The following is an 18,382-nucleotide window of genomic DNA, read 5'->3' as shown; positions in this document are numbered from 1 at the left end:
ACCACTTTCGAATGGTTCATATAGGAATGCCTACAGATTTTCTGGTTTATTTTAACTGTAGGCCCCTTAGGGTATGTCTACACTACGGGATTAATCTGAATTTATATAATTCAGATTTGAAAAACAAGTTGTATAAAGTCGAAATGTATGCGGCCACACTAAGCACATTAATTCGGTGGTGTGCGTCCAAGTACCGGGGCTAGCGTCGATTTCTGCACCGTTGCACTGTGGGTAGCTATCCCATAGCTATCCCATAGTTCCCGCAGTCTCCCGCGCCCATTGGGATTGTGGGTTAAGATCCCAGTGCCTGATGGGACAAAAAACATTGTCGCAGGTGGTTCTGGGTACAGCCTCACCTCCTCCCTCCCTCCTCCCTCCCTGCATGAAAGCAACGGACGGCAGACAACCATTTTCGCGCCTTTTTTCCTGGGTGAGTGAACACTGCAGACTCCATACCACGGCAAGCATGGAGCCCGCTGAGCTCAAGAAAGCAGTCATGAACATTGTAAACACCTCGCGCGTTCTCGTGGAGTTTATGCTCAGCCAGGACCAGAAAAACGAGGCGAGGAGGCAGCGGCGGCGGCAACACAGTGACAAGCATGATGAGGACATTGACATGGACATGGACACGGATACAGAATTCTGTGAAACCACGGGCCCCGGTGCTTTGGAGATCATGTTGTTAATGGGGCAGATTCTATCCATGGAACGCCGATTCTGGGCAAGGGAAACAAGCACAGACTGGTGGGACCGCATAGTGTTGCAGGTCTGGGACGATTCCCAGTGGCTGCGGAACTTTCGCATGCGTAAGGGCACTTTCATGGAACTTTGTGACTTGCTGTCCCCTGCCCTGAAACGCCAGAATACCAAGATGAGAGCAGCCCTCACAGTTGAGAAGCGCGTGGCGATAGCCCTGTGGAAGCTTGCAACGCCAGACAGCTACCGGTCAGTCGGGAATCAATTTGGAGTGGGCAAATCTACGGTGGGGGCTGCTGTGATGCAAGTAGCCAAAGCAATCACTCAGGTGCTGCTACGAAAGTTAGTGACTCTGGGAAATGTGTAGGCTATAGTGGATGGTTTTGCTGCAACGGGATTCCCTAACTGTGGTGGGGCGATAGACGGAACCCATATCCCTATCTTGGCACCGGAGCACCAAGCCACCGAGTACATAAACCGCAAGGGGTACTTTTCAATGGTGCTGCAAGCACTTGTGGATCACAAGGGACGTTTCACTAACATCAACGCGGGCTGGGCGGGAAGGGTTCATGACGCTCGCGTTTTCAGGAACACTACTCTGTTTAAAGGGCTGCAGCAAGGGACTTACTTTCCGGACCAGAAAATAACCGTTGGGGATGTTGAAATGCCAATAGTTATTCTTGGGGACCCCGCCTACCCCTTAATGCCATGGCTCATGAAGCCGTACACAGGCAGCCTGGACAGGAGTCAGGAGCTGTTTAACTACAGGCTAAGCAAGTGCAGAATGGTGGTAGAATGTGCATTTGGCCATTTAAAAGGTCGCTGGCGATCATTATTGACTCGCTCTGACCTCAGCCAAAGAAATCTCCCCATTGTTATTTCTGCTTGCTGTGTGCTCCACAATCTCTGTGAAAGTAAGGGGGAGACCTTTATGGCGGGGTGGGAGGCTGAGGCAAATCGCCTGGCTGCTGATTACGCGCAGCCAGATACCAGGGCGATTAGAAGAGCACACCAGGAAGCGCTGTGCATCAGAGAAGCTTTAAAAACCAGTTTCATGACTGGCCAGGCTACAGTGTGAAATATCTGTTTGTTTCTCCTTCATGAAAACCCGCCCCCTTTATTGACTCATTTTCTGTAAGGAACCCACCCTCCCCCTTCCCCCAGCTTTCTTTCAAACCAAATAAAGTCACTATCATTTAAAAATCATTTATTCTTTATTAATAGATTAGAAAAAGAGGGAGGGAACCCGGGTGGTATTTGGGAGGAGGATTGCTGGGAAGGAAAAAGCCACAAAGAAACGGTTAAAAAAATGACAGCCTTTTGCTTGGGCTGTTTACTGGGGTGGAATGGGAAGGTGTACGGAGCCTCCCCCCCGTGTTCTTACACGTCTGGGTGAGGAGGATACGGAACATGGGGAGGGGGAAGGGTGGAACAGGGGCTGAAGCGGCAGTCTGTTTTCCAGCAGCCGTTCCTGAAGCTCCACCAGACGCCGGAGCATGTCTGTTTGCTCACGCAGCAGCCCCAGCATTGCATCCTGCCTCCTCTGGTCTTCCTGCCGCCACCTCTCATCTCGAGCGTCTCTCCTGTCCTCACGTTGGTCCCTCATGTCCTCACGTTGGTCCCTCCTGTCCTCACGTTCACTGGCTTCTTTCCTATACTTTGAAACTGTTTCCTTCCACTCATTCAGATGAGCTCTGTCACTGCGGCTGGATTCCATAATTTCAGAAAACATCTCATCTCGCGTTCTCTTCTTACGACGCCTTATCTGTGATAACCTTCGGGATGGAGGAGGGAGACTTGAGGAATTTGCAGCTGCTGTAGGGAGGGGAAAAAAGAGAGAATTGTTTAAAAAGCTACATTTTGCAGAACAATGCTTATACTCTTTCACGGTGACCAACACTATTCACATTACATAGCACATGTGATTTCTGTGCAAGGTCGCATTTTGCCTCTTAATGCTGAGTGCCTGTGGCTTTGCTGCTAGAGATCACAGGTCTGGGCAACAGAATTCGGCTTGCATGAGGCCATGGTAAGCCATTGTCTTACAGCTTCTGCGCCCTCCTTTCCCACATACCAAGCATAGCCTGTAGAGTGCTGCGGTTTTTCTGTTAACATTCAGCAGCAGCAGCAGAAAACAAACTAACCACCCCCCCTCTCGCCATGAATTCTCTGGGATGATCGCTGTACCCCTCCCCCCCACCGCGTGGCTGGTATCAGGGAAGATCCCTGCAGGCACCAAACTAACCACCCCCCCCCGCCGCCGCCCCCCTCCCGCCATGAATTCTCTGGGATGATCGCTGTACCCCCCCCCACCGCGTGGCTGGTAACAGGGAAGATCCCTGCTAGCCAAACGCGAAAAACTCAGGGCCAATTTCCCATCTGCGCTTGGCTAACTGCAGGGAAGGATTTATTTTCTGCCACAGGCAAACAGCCCAGTAGGAACGGCCACCTCTGTCCCCTAAATTAAGTTCCCGTATTTCAACCAGGTTACCAGGAGTGATATCACTCTCCTGAGGATTACACAACAAGATAAAGAACGGATGTTGCTTGAATGCCAGCAAACACCGGGACCATACGCTGCCAGGCTTTGTCAGGCAATGATACCAGATTACTTGCTGCAAGCATGGCGTGGTCAAGTGCCCTACCATGGAGGAGGGAATAAGGATGCACTGCCCAGAAACCTTCTGGCAAGGCTTTCGGAGTACCTCCAGGAGAGCTTCATGGAGATGTCCCTGGAGGATTTCCGCTCCATCCCCAGACACGTTAACAGACTTTTCCAGTAGCTGAACTGACCGCGAATGCATCCCAAGTCCTCAGGGCAAAGTAATCATTAAAAACCGTTTGCTTTTACAACAAGTTTTATATTTTAAAAGGTAAACTCACCTGAGGTCCCTTCCATGGGGTCAGAGTCTTGGGTACTGGCTTGGGAGGGTACTTCAGTCAGGGTGAGAAAAAGATCCTGGCTGTTGGGGAGAACGGAGTGCTGTGTGCTCTCTGCAAGCTCATCCTCATCCTCATCCTCCTCCTCCTCCTCTCCCCCATCGGCAGAATCCTCAGGCGTCGCTGATGAGACTATCCCCGACCCAGAATCCACGATCACAGGTGGGGTAGTGGTGGCAGCCCCCCCTAGAATTGCATGCAGCTCGGCGTAGAAGCGGCATGTCCACGGCTCTAACCCGGAGCGACCGTTTGCCTCCTTTGTTTTTTGATACGCTTGTCTGAGCTCCTTGACTTTCACGCGGCACTGCTCAGAGTCCCTATTGTGGCCTCTCTCCATCATGCCCTTGGAGATTTTTTCAAAAGTTTTTGCATTTCGTCTTTTAGAACGAAGTTCTGCAAGCACTGAATCCTCTCCCCATACAGCGATCAGATCCAGTACCTCCCTCACGGTCCATGCTGGTGCTCTTTTTCGATTATCAGCCTGCATGGTTACCTGTGCTGATGAGCTATCTGTGGTCACCTGTGCTCTCCACGCTGGGCAAACAGGAAATGAAATTCAAATGTTCGCGGGGCTTTTCCTGTCTACCTGGCCAGTGCATCCGAGTTTAGATTGCTGTCCAGAGCGGTCACAATGATGCACTGTGGGATAGCTCCCGGAGGCCAATACCATCGAATTGCGGCCACACTATCCCTAATTCGAAATGTTAAAATCGATTTTGGCGCTACTCCGCTCGTCGGGGTGGAGTACAGAAATCGATTTAAAGGGCCCTTTACATCGAAATAAATAGCGTCGTTGTGTGGACGGTTACAGGGTAAATTCAAATTAAAGCTGATAAATCCAAATTAAAGTCGTAGTGTAGACCAGGCCTTAGTTTGTACACTCTTCAGTTGCTTAGTTAGTCTATTTTTATTATGTCTATATTTGGGTTTTCCTTTTGTTTGTTTTTTTAGGTTTTTATTTTTATTTCTAACAAAATTATACTAGTCAGTCTATCAAGAGGAGGTAGCATCAATGTAATTTGCGTTTTAGCTTTATAAAGCACTACCTAACATAGATGCTAATACAATATAAACACTGAAAAACAATCAGATCACAGTAATGAAGACAACTCATGGAAGACTTCTGCTCAACATGCAGCAATGGTCAAAAAAGCAGACAAAATGTCGGGATGCATAAGAAATAGGGTAGAGAGTACTGAAAATATAACATCACCATATGAAATCAGTGGTACACCCTCACTTGGAATTTTGTGTTCTGGTACCCCATCCCAAGAAGGACGTAACAGAAATGCAGTGGGGTGCTTAGAGGCTATGAAAATGAGTTGGTGCATGGAGAAACTCTCACATGAAGAGTTTGGAATGATTGAAACAATTTATCTTAGAGAAGAGAGGAATAAGAAAGGGCACGATAAATATAATATATAAAATAATGAATGGTACAGATAATGTAGATAGGAACTTCTTTTTACAATTTCATATGATGCAAGGTCAAGAACAAGAAGGCATCCAATTAAATTAAAAGATGGCAAAGAGGAAATACTTCATGTAACATGCATTTAGACAACGGAACTTATTGCCATGGAGGCCAAGAATTTATCAGGATTCAAAAAAGGATTGGACATTTACATGGTTAAAAAAATATTCAAAGTCATGATAAATACTTCAAAAAATTGTAAGTGATATTGTATCTCCTGCTTCAGGGCAGAAGCCAGACTCCTAATAGGGGATCAGAAGAAACCTTCCTTTTTGGCAAGTTCTTTCATAACTGTTTTCTTCAGGGTTTCTTTCACCTTCCACTGAAGCAACTGCTAAAGACAAGATCCTGAACTAAATGCGCAACTGGCCTGATCAAGTATGGCAATTCTTGTGTTCCTATGTAATAAGTCTTTGTACAAAATGTTGTATGTGCTAATACCAGCAAAGACAAAATGAAGCCCTTTCATCATGTTCAACTTGTTTTTTATTTGTTCTCTTTACTTTCTAATTATGTATTCTGCTTTATTTGCAGGAGCGTATCATGGTCTTAGAAACAGTAAGTTTCTCTTTTTCTTTTCAAACCAATTCTAGTTCTTAAACAGATTTTCATATAGTCCCAAAAGGGAAAAGGTCCAGGATGTGTGAAAGAACTTTTCCAAACACTACCCCAACTTCCAAGAAGTTTTTGTTTGCCAATTGACAAAAATGAACCAAAGAATAGGTGAAATTAGCAACTAGCAGGACATTGGGATGAGGTCATTTAATGGCAATATGTTGGTAAAGCCTAGCATATTTTAAAGGTCAGAGCTCTATAAATACTAATTAGATAAACATTGCCATTTATTGAATTTGTTTAATTTGCTTAAGTTTAATGTAAAGTATACATTAGTATCTCTTTACCAGCAATTCTGTACTTGGACGGATGAAGTGAGCAAGTACATTTCAATTAATACTTTTGGGGGAATTCTGCGCCAAAAAATTTAAAATTCTGTAGGCAATATTTTAAAATTCTGCAAAATTCTTCATATTTTGTTGGTCAAAATAACATTATGTAATCATGCCAGTTTCAATCATTTTGGTAATTTATTTCAAAATACTGTACCTGTCAGCAGCTATGTCTGTAACAATACAGACACACACAAAATTCCCCTGAGTAGAGAGTTAAAGAAACCCCTACGACAACTGAGTTCCTGTTTTTCTGCCCCCTCCCCGCACCCTCAAGCCTAACCGGGGAGATCAGACATTCATGCCCCCTTCCCCCAGAGCCCAGCCATGGGACACCCCATGAAAATCTGCCCAAATTTGGCCAAGTTATAAGTCTTTTTAAAAAAACCACTAGAACAGTGGTTCGCGGGCCGCATGTGGCCCACTTAGCACACAGCTGCAGCCCAGCTGTGTGCTAAAAGGTGGCGGGGTCCAGGACTGCCAGGGGCTGCCATGAGGCTGGCTGCGGGGTCCAGGCTGCCACCCTGCCCTGCACACCAGCATCCAGTGTCAGGGCTGCCGCACAGCCCCACACAGCAAGGGTCGGGGTCAGGGTTAGCAGCGGGGTCAGGTCAGGGCTGATGCCTGGCCCCGCACAACAGGGTAAAGGGTCCCTGCTGCCCAACCCATCCACCAGGGCTCCGCTCCTGGCCCCACTTTGTGGAGGGATCTCTGGTCTGGGGGCGCTGGGCATAAAAGGTTGGAGGGGTTGGGGAAGTGCTGTGGTTCTCAACCTGCATCCCAGGTAACACATATGTGGCCCACAATGTTTAATTGGTTGAGAACCACTGCAGTAGAGAGTTGGTAGAACTTTGCAGCTAAATTCTCCAAAAGTTCCATCTGCACAAATATTTTATAGCAATGTTCTCTAATCAAAAAGATCCAATAACAAATTGAGTAATGTGTCAGTTTATTCCAGGTAAACCCATGGTAACAGTTTAATATATTCTTACAATCAACAAGGTATATGGAAAAATACATTTTTCTCTGCTATGCAGGACAATCATGTTAATCAATAGTCACACTTGTGTTTGCCTTGGAACTTCCTCCTCCTTCTAAGAAAAATAACCAGATAAACACATCCTCTAACTTCATGCCTGCTAGAAGTCTTGACTTCTGTGCTGGGTGCCATTTGAAACAAATCTCTTGATTATTCACTATCCCTAATTTAAAAAAAAAAAAAATCTTTCAAATGTGATTTAAAAACCAAGCAGTACATTTGTCAAATAATAAATTTCTTAGCATCAGCCATTATATTTTGTTCATTCATAAAATATCTGCATGCTAAAATGTACTGTTGCATACAAAATAGTGTAGGTCAAATGATTTAGTCCTTTCTTAAGCAAAACTATCATTTAAAAAGTTATAGGATTTGGCCCTATGTTACCTTGACACGATCAGTCTGACTTAAATGAAAGACCAGAAAATTCTATTTGAGATTAACTCTTCCTTAGTTTACCCCATTGGACCAATGTGTTACATCTCCTTTGATGTCTATTATAGCCTGCTGTTCTAATGCTCATCAACAGAAAACATGAGAGTTGAGGAAAAAGTTACTCTGAATTCTTGACTCTTGTTAGCTTGGTTCAGACTCCTAGGAACTGTTTCTTCTCTCCTTTACAGTGGTATAAATGTAGAGTAACTCTATAGATTTATACCAGTATCACTGACTGATTCTGAATGTTATGAAATGGTTTTATATATGGACTTCCTTTTTCAGAATTAGTGTTTTTTGTGTTTTGTTTTAAATTATATTCCGCGTGCATGAAAGTTAAGGCTTTAAGCATCAGTAAGGCAAATTTCTCCTTGATTCCTTGAACAGACTTAGAAACTCAAGAGATGCTCTACTCTTTTTCTCCATTAGGAGGACTAGAGTGGAGTCAATTCTCTGCTCAATCTCCCCTTCCAGCGGTAACACTGAAAGGGAGACAAGGATCACAATGCATCAGAGAAGGATCTTGTGACCATCTCCAACCCCTGAAATTTAGAGGGCCCCGCAATATTTTCAAATCTTGGCGTGTCATATAGTACTAGGAAATTCACTCTCATGCCTGTTTCTTGGCTATCGTTCTACATGTCATTGAGCATTTAGGAACTCTTTAATCTGAGAGTTAATAGCCCCCTCCCTTTTTGGTGTGCTACTGTAGTGTTATGCCAGAACTGCTCTCACATCAAAGGGTTTGTAGTGCCTCTGGAACCAGGCAGTCTTTTGATGTTACAAATATGATAAGGAGGGGAACTCAAAGCTCCACCACCCTGAGTGCCTCACCCTTTCCTTTCCTTTCCTTTCCTTTCCTTTCCTTTCCTTTCCTTTCATCAACTAGCTAGCATGTCACTTCCTCTAGCCAGGGGTACAATCCTTGCCCAAGATTCCCTACTTCCTTCCTTTCTCCCCAGACCTTTGGTGGGCAGCTGCTGCAGCTACCACTGCCAGAAGCATTCCCTGTTACGTTTCCCTGCAGTTTGGTCTCCCAAATGCCTCTTTCCTCCAGGTCCTTATCTCCCTCTCCAGCTGTTTATTTATATTCCTTACTCCTGTCTTTTCCTCTCATATAGGCTACTGCTCTTGCCAAAATGCCCTTCTGGTTCTCTAACCTCTTCGATATCTCTTCCCTTGTCCTTCAGTTCGCTACTAACCTAGCCCTCTCAATAGTTTTCACCCACCCCTGTTTTGCTGCTCCGCCTCCTTTTATTGCTCAGTGACACACTTTTGCCTCCAGCACCTTACGATGACCCTCTGTCCCAGCTATCTCTTATTTCCTGTTCCTTACCCCTTTACTGCATTGAAAAAAATTAGGATTGAAAAGCTTACCATAACAGATTTATAAGGATACCTTAAACAGTACTCATCTATAGTATCTAGTTTACATACATAGACTCTGCAAAATAAAATTTTTCTATTCAAAGTTTTCCCCCCAACTCTACTTCCCTTAAACATTGCACATCATCATAAAATTATATACAAATTTGTACTCCTTATTCTGGAGTAGCGTATTGCTAGTTTTCTGTTCTTAAAATATAGATCCATTTTTGTATTTTAAAATAATGTGAGATAATCAGCTAATATTTTTAGTTGGGAAAATTAATATGCTTGTGTTGAGACCTTGAAGGCCAAATATATGGCCCAGCATAACCTGAGAAAAGTAGTGTTTTACTGTCCATGTAATAAAAAATGTTTGAACATAGTGGCACTAGAAGGCATTATATAGAATCATATAAATATACAGCTGGAAGGGACCTCAAGAGGTCATCTAGTCCAGTCCCCAATACTGAGGCAAGACCAAGTATACCTAGTCTAACCTGTTCTTAAGATCCACCAATGACAGGGATTCCACAGCCTCTCTTAGAAGCCCATTCCAGTGCTTAACTATCCTTACAGTTAGAAAGTTTTTTGTAATACCTACCCTAAACCTCCCTTGCTTCAAGTTAAGCTCATTTTTCAACCAGTTATGTATCCATCATATAGTAATTTCATCTAGACCACATTTCCCTAGTTTCCCAACTGATGTTCTCATAAGCACTTTGTCAAAAACCTTATTAAAATCAAGATCTATCACCTCTACAGCTTCCCCCATCCACTAGGCCAATACCCTATTAAAAAAGAAAATTAGGTTGGTTTAGTATGAGTTGTTCTTGACAAATCCATGTTGGCTATTACTTATCCTCTTATCTTCTAGGTGGTTGTAGACTGATTGTTGTTTAATTTGATCCAGTATCTTTCCAGGTATTGAAGTTAGACTAACTGGTCTATAATTCCATGGGTCCTCTTGGTTGCCCTCCTTCAAGTAATTGCACATGTGCATTCTACTCTTGGTGTGCGCGCCCCCATGCACAGTCACCAGAAATTTTTCCCTTAGTGGTACTCATCGGGGTGGCTTGAGTGCCCTCTGCTGCCGCTGGGATCGGTATAAAGGCCCAGCCAACCTGAGTCCCCTCAATTCCTTCTTACTGCCTGTGATGGTCACTGGAACTGCTCTCCTTGCTTCTGCAAGTACTCTCAGTGGACTGTATCCGCTCATATTTTATTTTAAATAGTTTAGTATTAGTAAGTTTATTAGTGTTTAGTTCATCTGATGGTTTCATTTGATTCCCACTACCACGGGATGCCTCAGTCATCGGGCTTCAAGCCCTACATTTCCTGCAATAAGGCTGTGAGCTATCTGTGCTCAAGTTGCTTTAAATGCCTCAGGGAAGCTCAGATCAGAGAACATTGTCAAATTTTCGGGGACTTTAAGCCCCACATGAGGAAAGATTATGAAGCCAGGCTAAAGTTTCTACTCATAGAGCATCCCTCAGACATCTATCTGAGCCATGTCGATCAGACTCAAGACTGGGTGTAAGGAGTGCGGCACTCAGTAAGGAGTGCACCTCCTACCATGCATGAGTCCTGTCACCATCCCCAGTGCCTAAGAAGAGGCATAAGAAGCAGAGTGCAGAAAGGGGGAGATCCCGGCACTAAAGACTGCTAGTTATGGGGTTAAGAGTAGTGTGTGGTCTAAGTCTAAGCACACCCCTGCTTGGTACCACAGAAGAAAGCACCATTGACCCCAACATGTAGGAAAGTACCGTTGACTGAGTAGCCAGAAGGAGCACCTTCCACATCTGTGGCACTGCACCGTACCAACACGATCTCACTACCAATCATACCATAGGCATTTGCAGCTGCTAGGGACATCCTGACCCTAGTGTTGATGCTATCGGTGCTGGAGGGCATGGGAGAACCAACAAGATCACTACAGCTCTCAGTACCATCCCAGTCTCATGTACCCCTGATAGCTCACTCTTTGGTACTGTCAAAAGGAAACTCCACAATGCTTACTTCTCTGCAGGCCTCTCCACATAGGCATCATCTGGAATTGCGCCTCCATGGTGAACGGAAGGAGAGTCATCTTCTTCTGAGCAGGAAGTTGAGTCCTACATTTCTCGTGCTCAGAGCTGTTCTTGCTACTCCTCCTCCAGATGTTTCCATCCTTCCCACAGATTCTGTCACAGGAATGCCATAGAGTGGTTGGCCAGGAAGTCACTGCCATCTGTCCCATAGCCTTTTGGAAATCCCTCTTTCCCCCTGTTTCCAGATCCAATTCCAGGCTCTTCTATTTGATTGCCTTGGAAAGGCGTGTGGCTCTTACTCACCGGACAGCAACTGTTCCTGATTCTGGTACCAAACCTCATATCGAATATCAAGAGCTGGCTCAGCAGGACCTGGCAGATCAAGAAATGAAGGAAGAGCATCTGCAGCCAGTGCTGGCCTCCTCTTCCTCTTCCCTTGATGAGGTGGTCTCAGAAGGGGTCATGTCGCCTCCCCCAGATGACTATAAGGCACACCAAGAATAGTTAAAGATGGTTGCTTTAAGTTTGGGGACTACAAGTGGAAGAGGTAAAAGAATCCTCTCGCTGCCTGGTCAATATTTTAGCCTCTGCCAGTCCTCCCAGAGTGACTCTGCCTCTATGGACCTAGTTAAAGTGTTGTGACAGACCTTTGCATCCCTTACACCCACTTCAAAAGGGACAAATGCTAGTATTGTGCACCCACCCAAGGTTATTAGTTCTTTTACTCCCATCCTGCCCCCTGGGATTCCTGGCATTTTTGGGTGCTAATGAGGGGAAAAGGCAGGGACATCAAGGCACAACCCCAAAATCAAAAGACTCAAAAAAGCTAAACTGGTTTGATAGGGAAATTTATTCGACCGGGGGGTTGCAACTCAGGGTTGCAAACCAGCAAGCACATTTGGGCAGGTAAGACTTTAACATATGGGACTCTATGCTAAAATTTAAAGACATGCTGCCAGCAGATGGTAGGCAGGAGTTCTCCTCACTAGTGGGTGAAGGAAACTTGGTGGCAAGGGCCTCAATGCAAGCTGCTCTGGATATGGCTGACTTGACTGCCAGGTCTGTGGCCATGCCTAGGAGCTTCTGGTTGCAGTTCTCTGGGCTCCCGCAGGTAGTCCAACATACTGTGCAGGATCTTCCCTTTGAAGATCCTCCTCCTTTTTGGCGCAGACTGACCCTAAGCTCTGTGGGTTAAAGAACTCAAGGGAAACAATAACGTCCCTTGGGTTGTATACCCCAGCCTCTTCCAGGAACCACTTCAGGCCTCTGCAATCCCTCCGGTATTCTGTTCCTGTTGTCCAACAGGACCTGCAGAGGAAACTGAGTAGAGGTGATAGGCATAGGCTTAATCCTCCTTCTACCTCTATATCAATGCCTGGTCCACCTAGACATCTAGGGGGTTCTAAGCAGGCATTATGATGGGACTCTTGAGGATGTCATACCAGTTCCCAAGATGCCAAACCCCATTTTCCTTTATTTGCAAACCACTTTCCCATTTCCTCAGTGCTTGGTCCTGTATCACCACAGACCTTTGGGTGCTGAGCACTGTAGAAGTGGGATACATTATCTGGTTTATTTCTACATTTTATTCCCACCCTCCCTCCCTTTCCCTCTTCAGGGCCCCCTTGTGTGAAGAACTTCTGGTTCCAGACATTCAATCGCTCTTTCAGGTGGGAGCCATAGAGGTGGTTCCACAGAATTTAAGAGGGAAGGGTTTCTACTCCCAGTACTTCCTAATCCTAGAAGCAAAGGGAGGTCTCAGACCTATCCTAGACCTGTGTCAGCTCAACAACGATCTCAAAAAGATAAAGTTTTGCATGGTCACCCTGGCATCCATCATTCCCTCTCTGGATCCGGGGTATGCCAGCCTCGATTTTAGAGACGCTTACTTTCATGTGTCAATATATGAAGGACACAGAAAGTTCCTCAGGTTTGTAGTGAAGCATTTGAATTACGAGATCACAGTGCTTTTGTTTGGCCTCTCTGCAGCATCTCAGGTGTTCACACAATGCATGGCTGTGTAGCAGCATTTCTGAGGAGACTAGGAGTGCAGGTCTACCCTTACCTGGACAACTGGCTAATCATGGGCTGATCCAAGTGATATCCAGTGTTGTTCTCATTTTAGTCAACATTCAAGGTCTCAGGCCTATTGATCAATGCAGACAAGTCTACCCTTTGCCTGTTACAGAGGATAGAGTTTATAGGGGTAGTGTTGGACTCTACCCAGGTCAGAGTGTTTCTCCCAGAGTCAAGATTCCAATCTATCAGATCATTAGTGACACATCTCAAGTTTCATCCAATCACAACAGCCCAAAACTGTATGAGGTTCCTAGGACACATTGCTTTATGCACATATGTAATACAACATGTGAGACTGCACCTCAGATCCCCCAAACATGGCTGGACTCAGTGTACTAGCAAGCCGTCTTCATCTGGACACTGCGCTCACGGTACCTTCTTAAGTTCTGGTTTCATTTAATTGGTGGTTAGATCCTCTCAATGATTGTGTGGGTGTTCCCTTCATCTGCCCTCAACCATAAACGAGTCTGGTCTCAGACTCATCGCGTTAGGGTGGGGGCTCACCAGGGGCCCCTCTGAATTCAGTGTCTTTGGACCTTGCGGGAGCTCTCTTTTCATATCAATATCCAAGAACTGAGGGTGATTCATCTTGCCTGTCTGTCTTTTCTACGTCATGTCAGAGGGAGAAACCTGTTTGTTCTTACAAACAACACTGCAGCTATGTTTTACCTCAACAGGCAGGGAGGAGCTTGCTCATCCCTCCTCTGTCAGGAAGTGGTTCACCTATGGGACTTTTGCTAACCCATTCAATCAACATCAAGGCCTCTTACCTTTCAGGGGTGCAGAACAAGCTAGCAGACTGCCTGAGCAGGTCATTTTCAAGTCACCACAAGTGCTCTCTTCGCCCAGATGTAGCCAGATGCATTTTCCAGTGGGGGATGGAGGGAGAATTCCCCAAATAGACCTATTTTCAAACAAGTTCAACAGAATATGTCACCAATTCTGTTCTCTGCAAGGCCACAGTCTGGGCTCAATCACCGATGCCTTCCTGCTACCCTGTACAGAAAAGCTTTGCTACAATTTCCACCAATCCCACTCAAACACCGAGTGCTACTGAAAATCAAGCAGGATCACAGCCAGGTTATATTAATAGCCCCAGCGTGACCCTGCCAACACTGGTCCTCCACTATACTTGACCCCTTGGTGACATCTCCAATTTCAATACCATTGCACCCGACTCTCATCTCCCAAATCCACGGTTGGCTGCTCCACCCAAACCTGCAGTCCCTTTAGCTAATGGCCTGGAAACTCCATGGCTAAATCCCAGAAAACAGGCTTGCTTGGAGCAAGTTTGCCAGGTCTTACTAAGTAGCAGAAAGCCCTCCACCGGGGCTGCCTACGTGCCAAAATGGAAGCAGTTCTCTGTCTCGCTCTGTCAAACCAGAGGCTGACCAATGCATTCATCCATCCAACACCTACTTAACTATGTGCTGCACCCGAAACAGCAAGGCTTAGCAATTTCCTCTATCAAGGTTCCCCTGGCACCAATATCAGCTTTCCACCCTTGTGTGGATAACTGTTCTGTTTTTCTAATGACATGAAAATCAGATACCTTGAAGGCCTGGAAAGATTTTACCCTCAATTAAAGGAGCCTGTTTCCCCTTGGGACGTGAACTTGGTCTTGTTTAAACTGATGGGACCACCATTTGAGCCTTTAGCAATGTGCTTCTTACTACACATTTCCTGGAATGTGATTTTCCTAATTGCTATAATTTCTTCCATAAGGGTCATTGAACTGTGTGCCCTCACATCTGAACCACAGTGTACAGTCTTCTTTAAAGATAAGGTTTACTTACACTTTCATCCACGTTTTCTCTGAAGTGGTTTCAAATTTTCATAACAATCAGTTAATTTATTTTCCTGTTTTCCACCCGAAATCACATGCAAATAGGGACAAGCAATGTCTACACACATTGGACGTTAGATGAGCACTAGCGTTCTACTTAGACAGGACCAAACCATTTTGGCATTCCATCCAACTGTTCGTTGCAATAGCAGACAGAATGAAAGATTTTCCAATTTTCTCACAAAGAATTTTGTCTTAGATAACTTACTGCATCTGCACTTGTTATGATTTGACAGGCATTTCACCACCAGTTAAATTGACTGCTCACGCCACAAGATCATAAGCATCCTCAACAGCGTTCCTAGCTCAGATTCCTATCCAGAAATTTGAAAAGCAGCAACCTGGTTATCAGTGCAAAGTTTCCTTCATCTTTCTCTTGCTCCTAATGTATTTATAGTACTACTTCTTATTGCCTTTTATTTCTTTTGCTAGGCGTTTGTTGAATTCTGCTTTTTTTGAAGTCCATTGTCCTTTTTCTGCTCTGCTCACTCCTTCCTTTTCTTAGAACCATTACATTTACTATTTTATGATCATTTTCACCCAATTTTTCTTCATCCTACAGATTCACAACCAATTCTTCCCTTTTAGTCAGAATGGGGAAGTCTAAAATTGCACCCTCCCTAGTTACCGTATTTTCCGGCGTATAAGACGACTGGGCGTATAAGACGACCCCCAACTTTTCCAGATAAAATATAGAGTTTGGGATATACTCGCCGTATAAGACTACCCCTCTTCCAACGCACACCAAAAAAAAAATTAAAAAAATATCAGATTTGATTTCAATATGGTAATTTTAATTCAAATGCTTATGACATGCAGGTACTTAGCAGGAAAACTGTCACTTATAAACATAAGGCTGTTTGTCATCAAACATGTAAACATAAAACAGTGCAAGTGGATTAAACTTTTCCTAATTCACTCTAAAGCTGAAAGGAAGGATAAGACAATAAACCCATGGGAGCTGCCATGCTGTTTGTTTTCTAAGCTGTCAACCAAACTGGAACTGATGATGATAGGAGGAAGATAACAAACAAGAGAGAGAGAGCAAGTGCCGGGCAAGTCCCTGGCGAGTTAGCAAAGCCCATCATAACTGCAAGCTACGGTATTTTTACAGGTTTTGCTGGCGTGACAGTTTCCCTTTAAAAGCCTTCAAAATCCTCCTGTTCGTCATCTGATATCATAAGTACATCAATGACATCTTGTGATACATTTGTAAGGCAGTCATCGTATGGATCGAATTCCGTATCAGATGGTGTGGTCTCAGCTTCGGCTTCCTCTTCATCTTGCCACAAGTAGTCGTCCTCCATACCATCTAATGAATTTGATATGCCACACTTCTTGAAAGACTTGATTACTGTTTCTGCATCAATATCATTCCAGGCTTTTATGACAAACTTGCACAAAACATCCAACTGTGGAGCACGCATGTTTCCTCCTTTTGTGAATGACTTCGCCGCTAACCATCCATTCATTCCACTGTTCTTGAATGCGATCTTTAAATGGCTTGTTTAGGCACACATCCAGTGGCTGTACCAACGATGTCAATCCTGCAGGAATAACTGCCGCATCTGTGTTTAGTCTTGCAAGCATTTGCTTGGGGCTGGGAGTTAAATGAGCCCTGAACATATCCCACACCAGTAGACTACATTTTTGAATAAGTCCACCTGGTCGCCTGCTCCATACATTATCAAGCCATAGCTTTACCCCTTCTTCATCCAGCCAGCCTTTTTCATTCACATGTACAAAACAACCAACAGGGAACTTGAATTTCGGCATTGTTTTTCTTTTAAAAATAATCATTGGTCTCAGTTTGGCGCCATCAGCTGTGCATCCTAGTACCACTGTAAAACTGGACTTCTCATGTCCTGTTGTTTTAATTAAAATGGTTTTTTCACCTTTTTGGTGGACAGTTTTATTTCCAACCATATCAAAATTCATTGGAGTTTCATCCATATTTCCAATACTACTTAACGCATAGCCATGTTTAGTGCGCTGTTGTATTACGTATTGATGGAAACTATTTACTTTGCTATCAAGATCTGCAGGTAATTTTGGGGCAATTTTCATCTTTTGCCTCAGTACCATATTATGCCTTCCCATGAATCTAGTACACCAGGATACAGTGGCCTTAAATCTGTTGCTGTGATCTGGGTTAGATTTGGCCCACTGAAGTGCAAACAAATGTATTTTATTTCATGTCACTACATAGCCGTTTTGGCGATGCTCATTCACCATGTCTGCTACATGTTTTTCGAGTTCTGGCCAATGTGGAGTGCCTCTTCTTAATGCACACTTACCCCTTGGCATACTCTTTAATGCTTTTTCATTTGCTTTCCAGTCCCGAACCATCTTTTCTGTTACTCCATATTGTCTTGCAGTAGCGCAGTTATTATGTTCCATGGCAAAGTTTACAACTTTAAGTTTGAAACTGGCTTCATATTTCTTTCTTCTTGCTGGTGGAGCCATGATGGGGTTTTGACTGTTGGACATTTGTATACTGTACTGTATGTACTGGTGCTATACTGTATGAACAGGTACAGATACTGGTGCTGTACTGTATGTGGTACCCAGTATACAACAACCAGCCAATCACGGCAAGCGATGTACCTTACCGGCGATTGGCTGGTTGTTGTATACAAAGCCTGCTTGGATTGGTCAGCTCTCCCTGCCTGCCCAGCCCTCCCTGTCTCCAAGACTATCAGAGCGGTAGCGCAAACACGCCTCTTTCACCCGTCTGGCCCTCCCTTGTATCCTATTACCTCCTTCGCTGCCTCTCAGATCTCGCACATGTGCGCCTGCGCCGCTTCACTGCAGTCCTCAGGAGCGAGATCTGAGAGGCAGAGAAGGAGGTACGGTAATAGGATACAAGGGCGGGCCAGACGGGTGAAAGAGGTGTGTTTTTCTGGGCACAGCGCCGCTCTATCTTTTTTCCATACCCCGGGCGTCCCGGATGCCTGCAGCTTGCTCCGCCCTTCACTTACACCTTCCCGGTGAGGCGCCCCCTCACCTCGTCATCGGGCGGGGATGCGGCCGCGGCTGTTTTTGAGCTCCCTCCACCATATGCAGCGACCGCAGATTCTCCAGTCCGGCTCGGAAGTTTCAGCACCCGCCCTATAAGACGACACCCGGCGTATAAGACGACCCCCGACTTTTGAGAAGATTTTCCTGGGTTAAAAAGTAGTCTTATACGCCAGAAAATACAGTACTTTCCCCATTTTCTGAAACAAGATGTCACCAATACATTCCAAGAACTTATTTGGACATTGTGCATTTTGCTATATTACTTTTCCAACAGATGTCTGGATAAAGTCTCCCATTACTACCAGGTCTTATGTTTTGGATAGTTATCTTATTTAATAAGAAGTGCCTCGTCCACCTTCTCCCCCTAACTTGGTGGTCTATAGTGAACCCCTACCATGATGTTACCCCAGTTTTTCCTTCACCAGAGACTTTCAGCTGCTCTGCCTCTCACTTTCTCCGGGACCTCAGAACAAGTGTATATATTCATGATGCATAATACAACACCTCCTT

The 18,382-nt window shown here is 44.9% G+C and overlaps 1 protein-coding gene across 3 annotated transcripts in view; it reads left to right on the top strand.

The window, feature by feature from the left end:
* CEP128 (centrosomal protein 128) overlaps positions 1-18,382 on the top strand; it is a 409,764-nt gene that overhangs the window by 332,629 nt on the left and 58,753 nt on the right. For 2 of the 3 annotated variants that reach the window (XM_054028729.1, XM_054028731.1), the window contains one exon: positions 5,645-5,668. The exons of the other annotated variant lie outside the window; for it this stretch is intronic. In XM_054028729.1, the coding sequence (XP_053884704.1) occupies positions 5,645-5,668 (24 nt within the window). The remainder of the gene's footprint in view (positions 1-5,644; positions 5,669-18,382) is intronic. 3 annotated transcript variants of the gene reach the window in all.

Source organism: Malaclemys terrapin, chromosome 4, assembly GCF_027887155.1.
Source record: "Malaclemys terrapin pileata isolate rMalTer1 chromosome 4, rMalTer1.hap1, whole genome shotgun sequence".
Taxonomy (NCBI): domain Eukaryota; kingdom Metazoa; phylum Chordata; order Testudines; family Emydidae; genus Malaclemys; species Malaclemys terrapin.
This window is presented reverse-complemented; position numbering and strand designations above follow the sequence as displayed.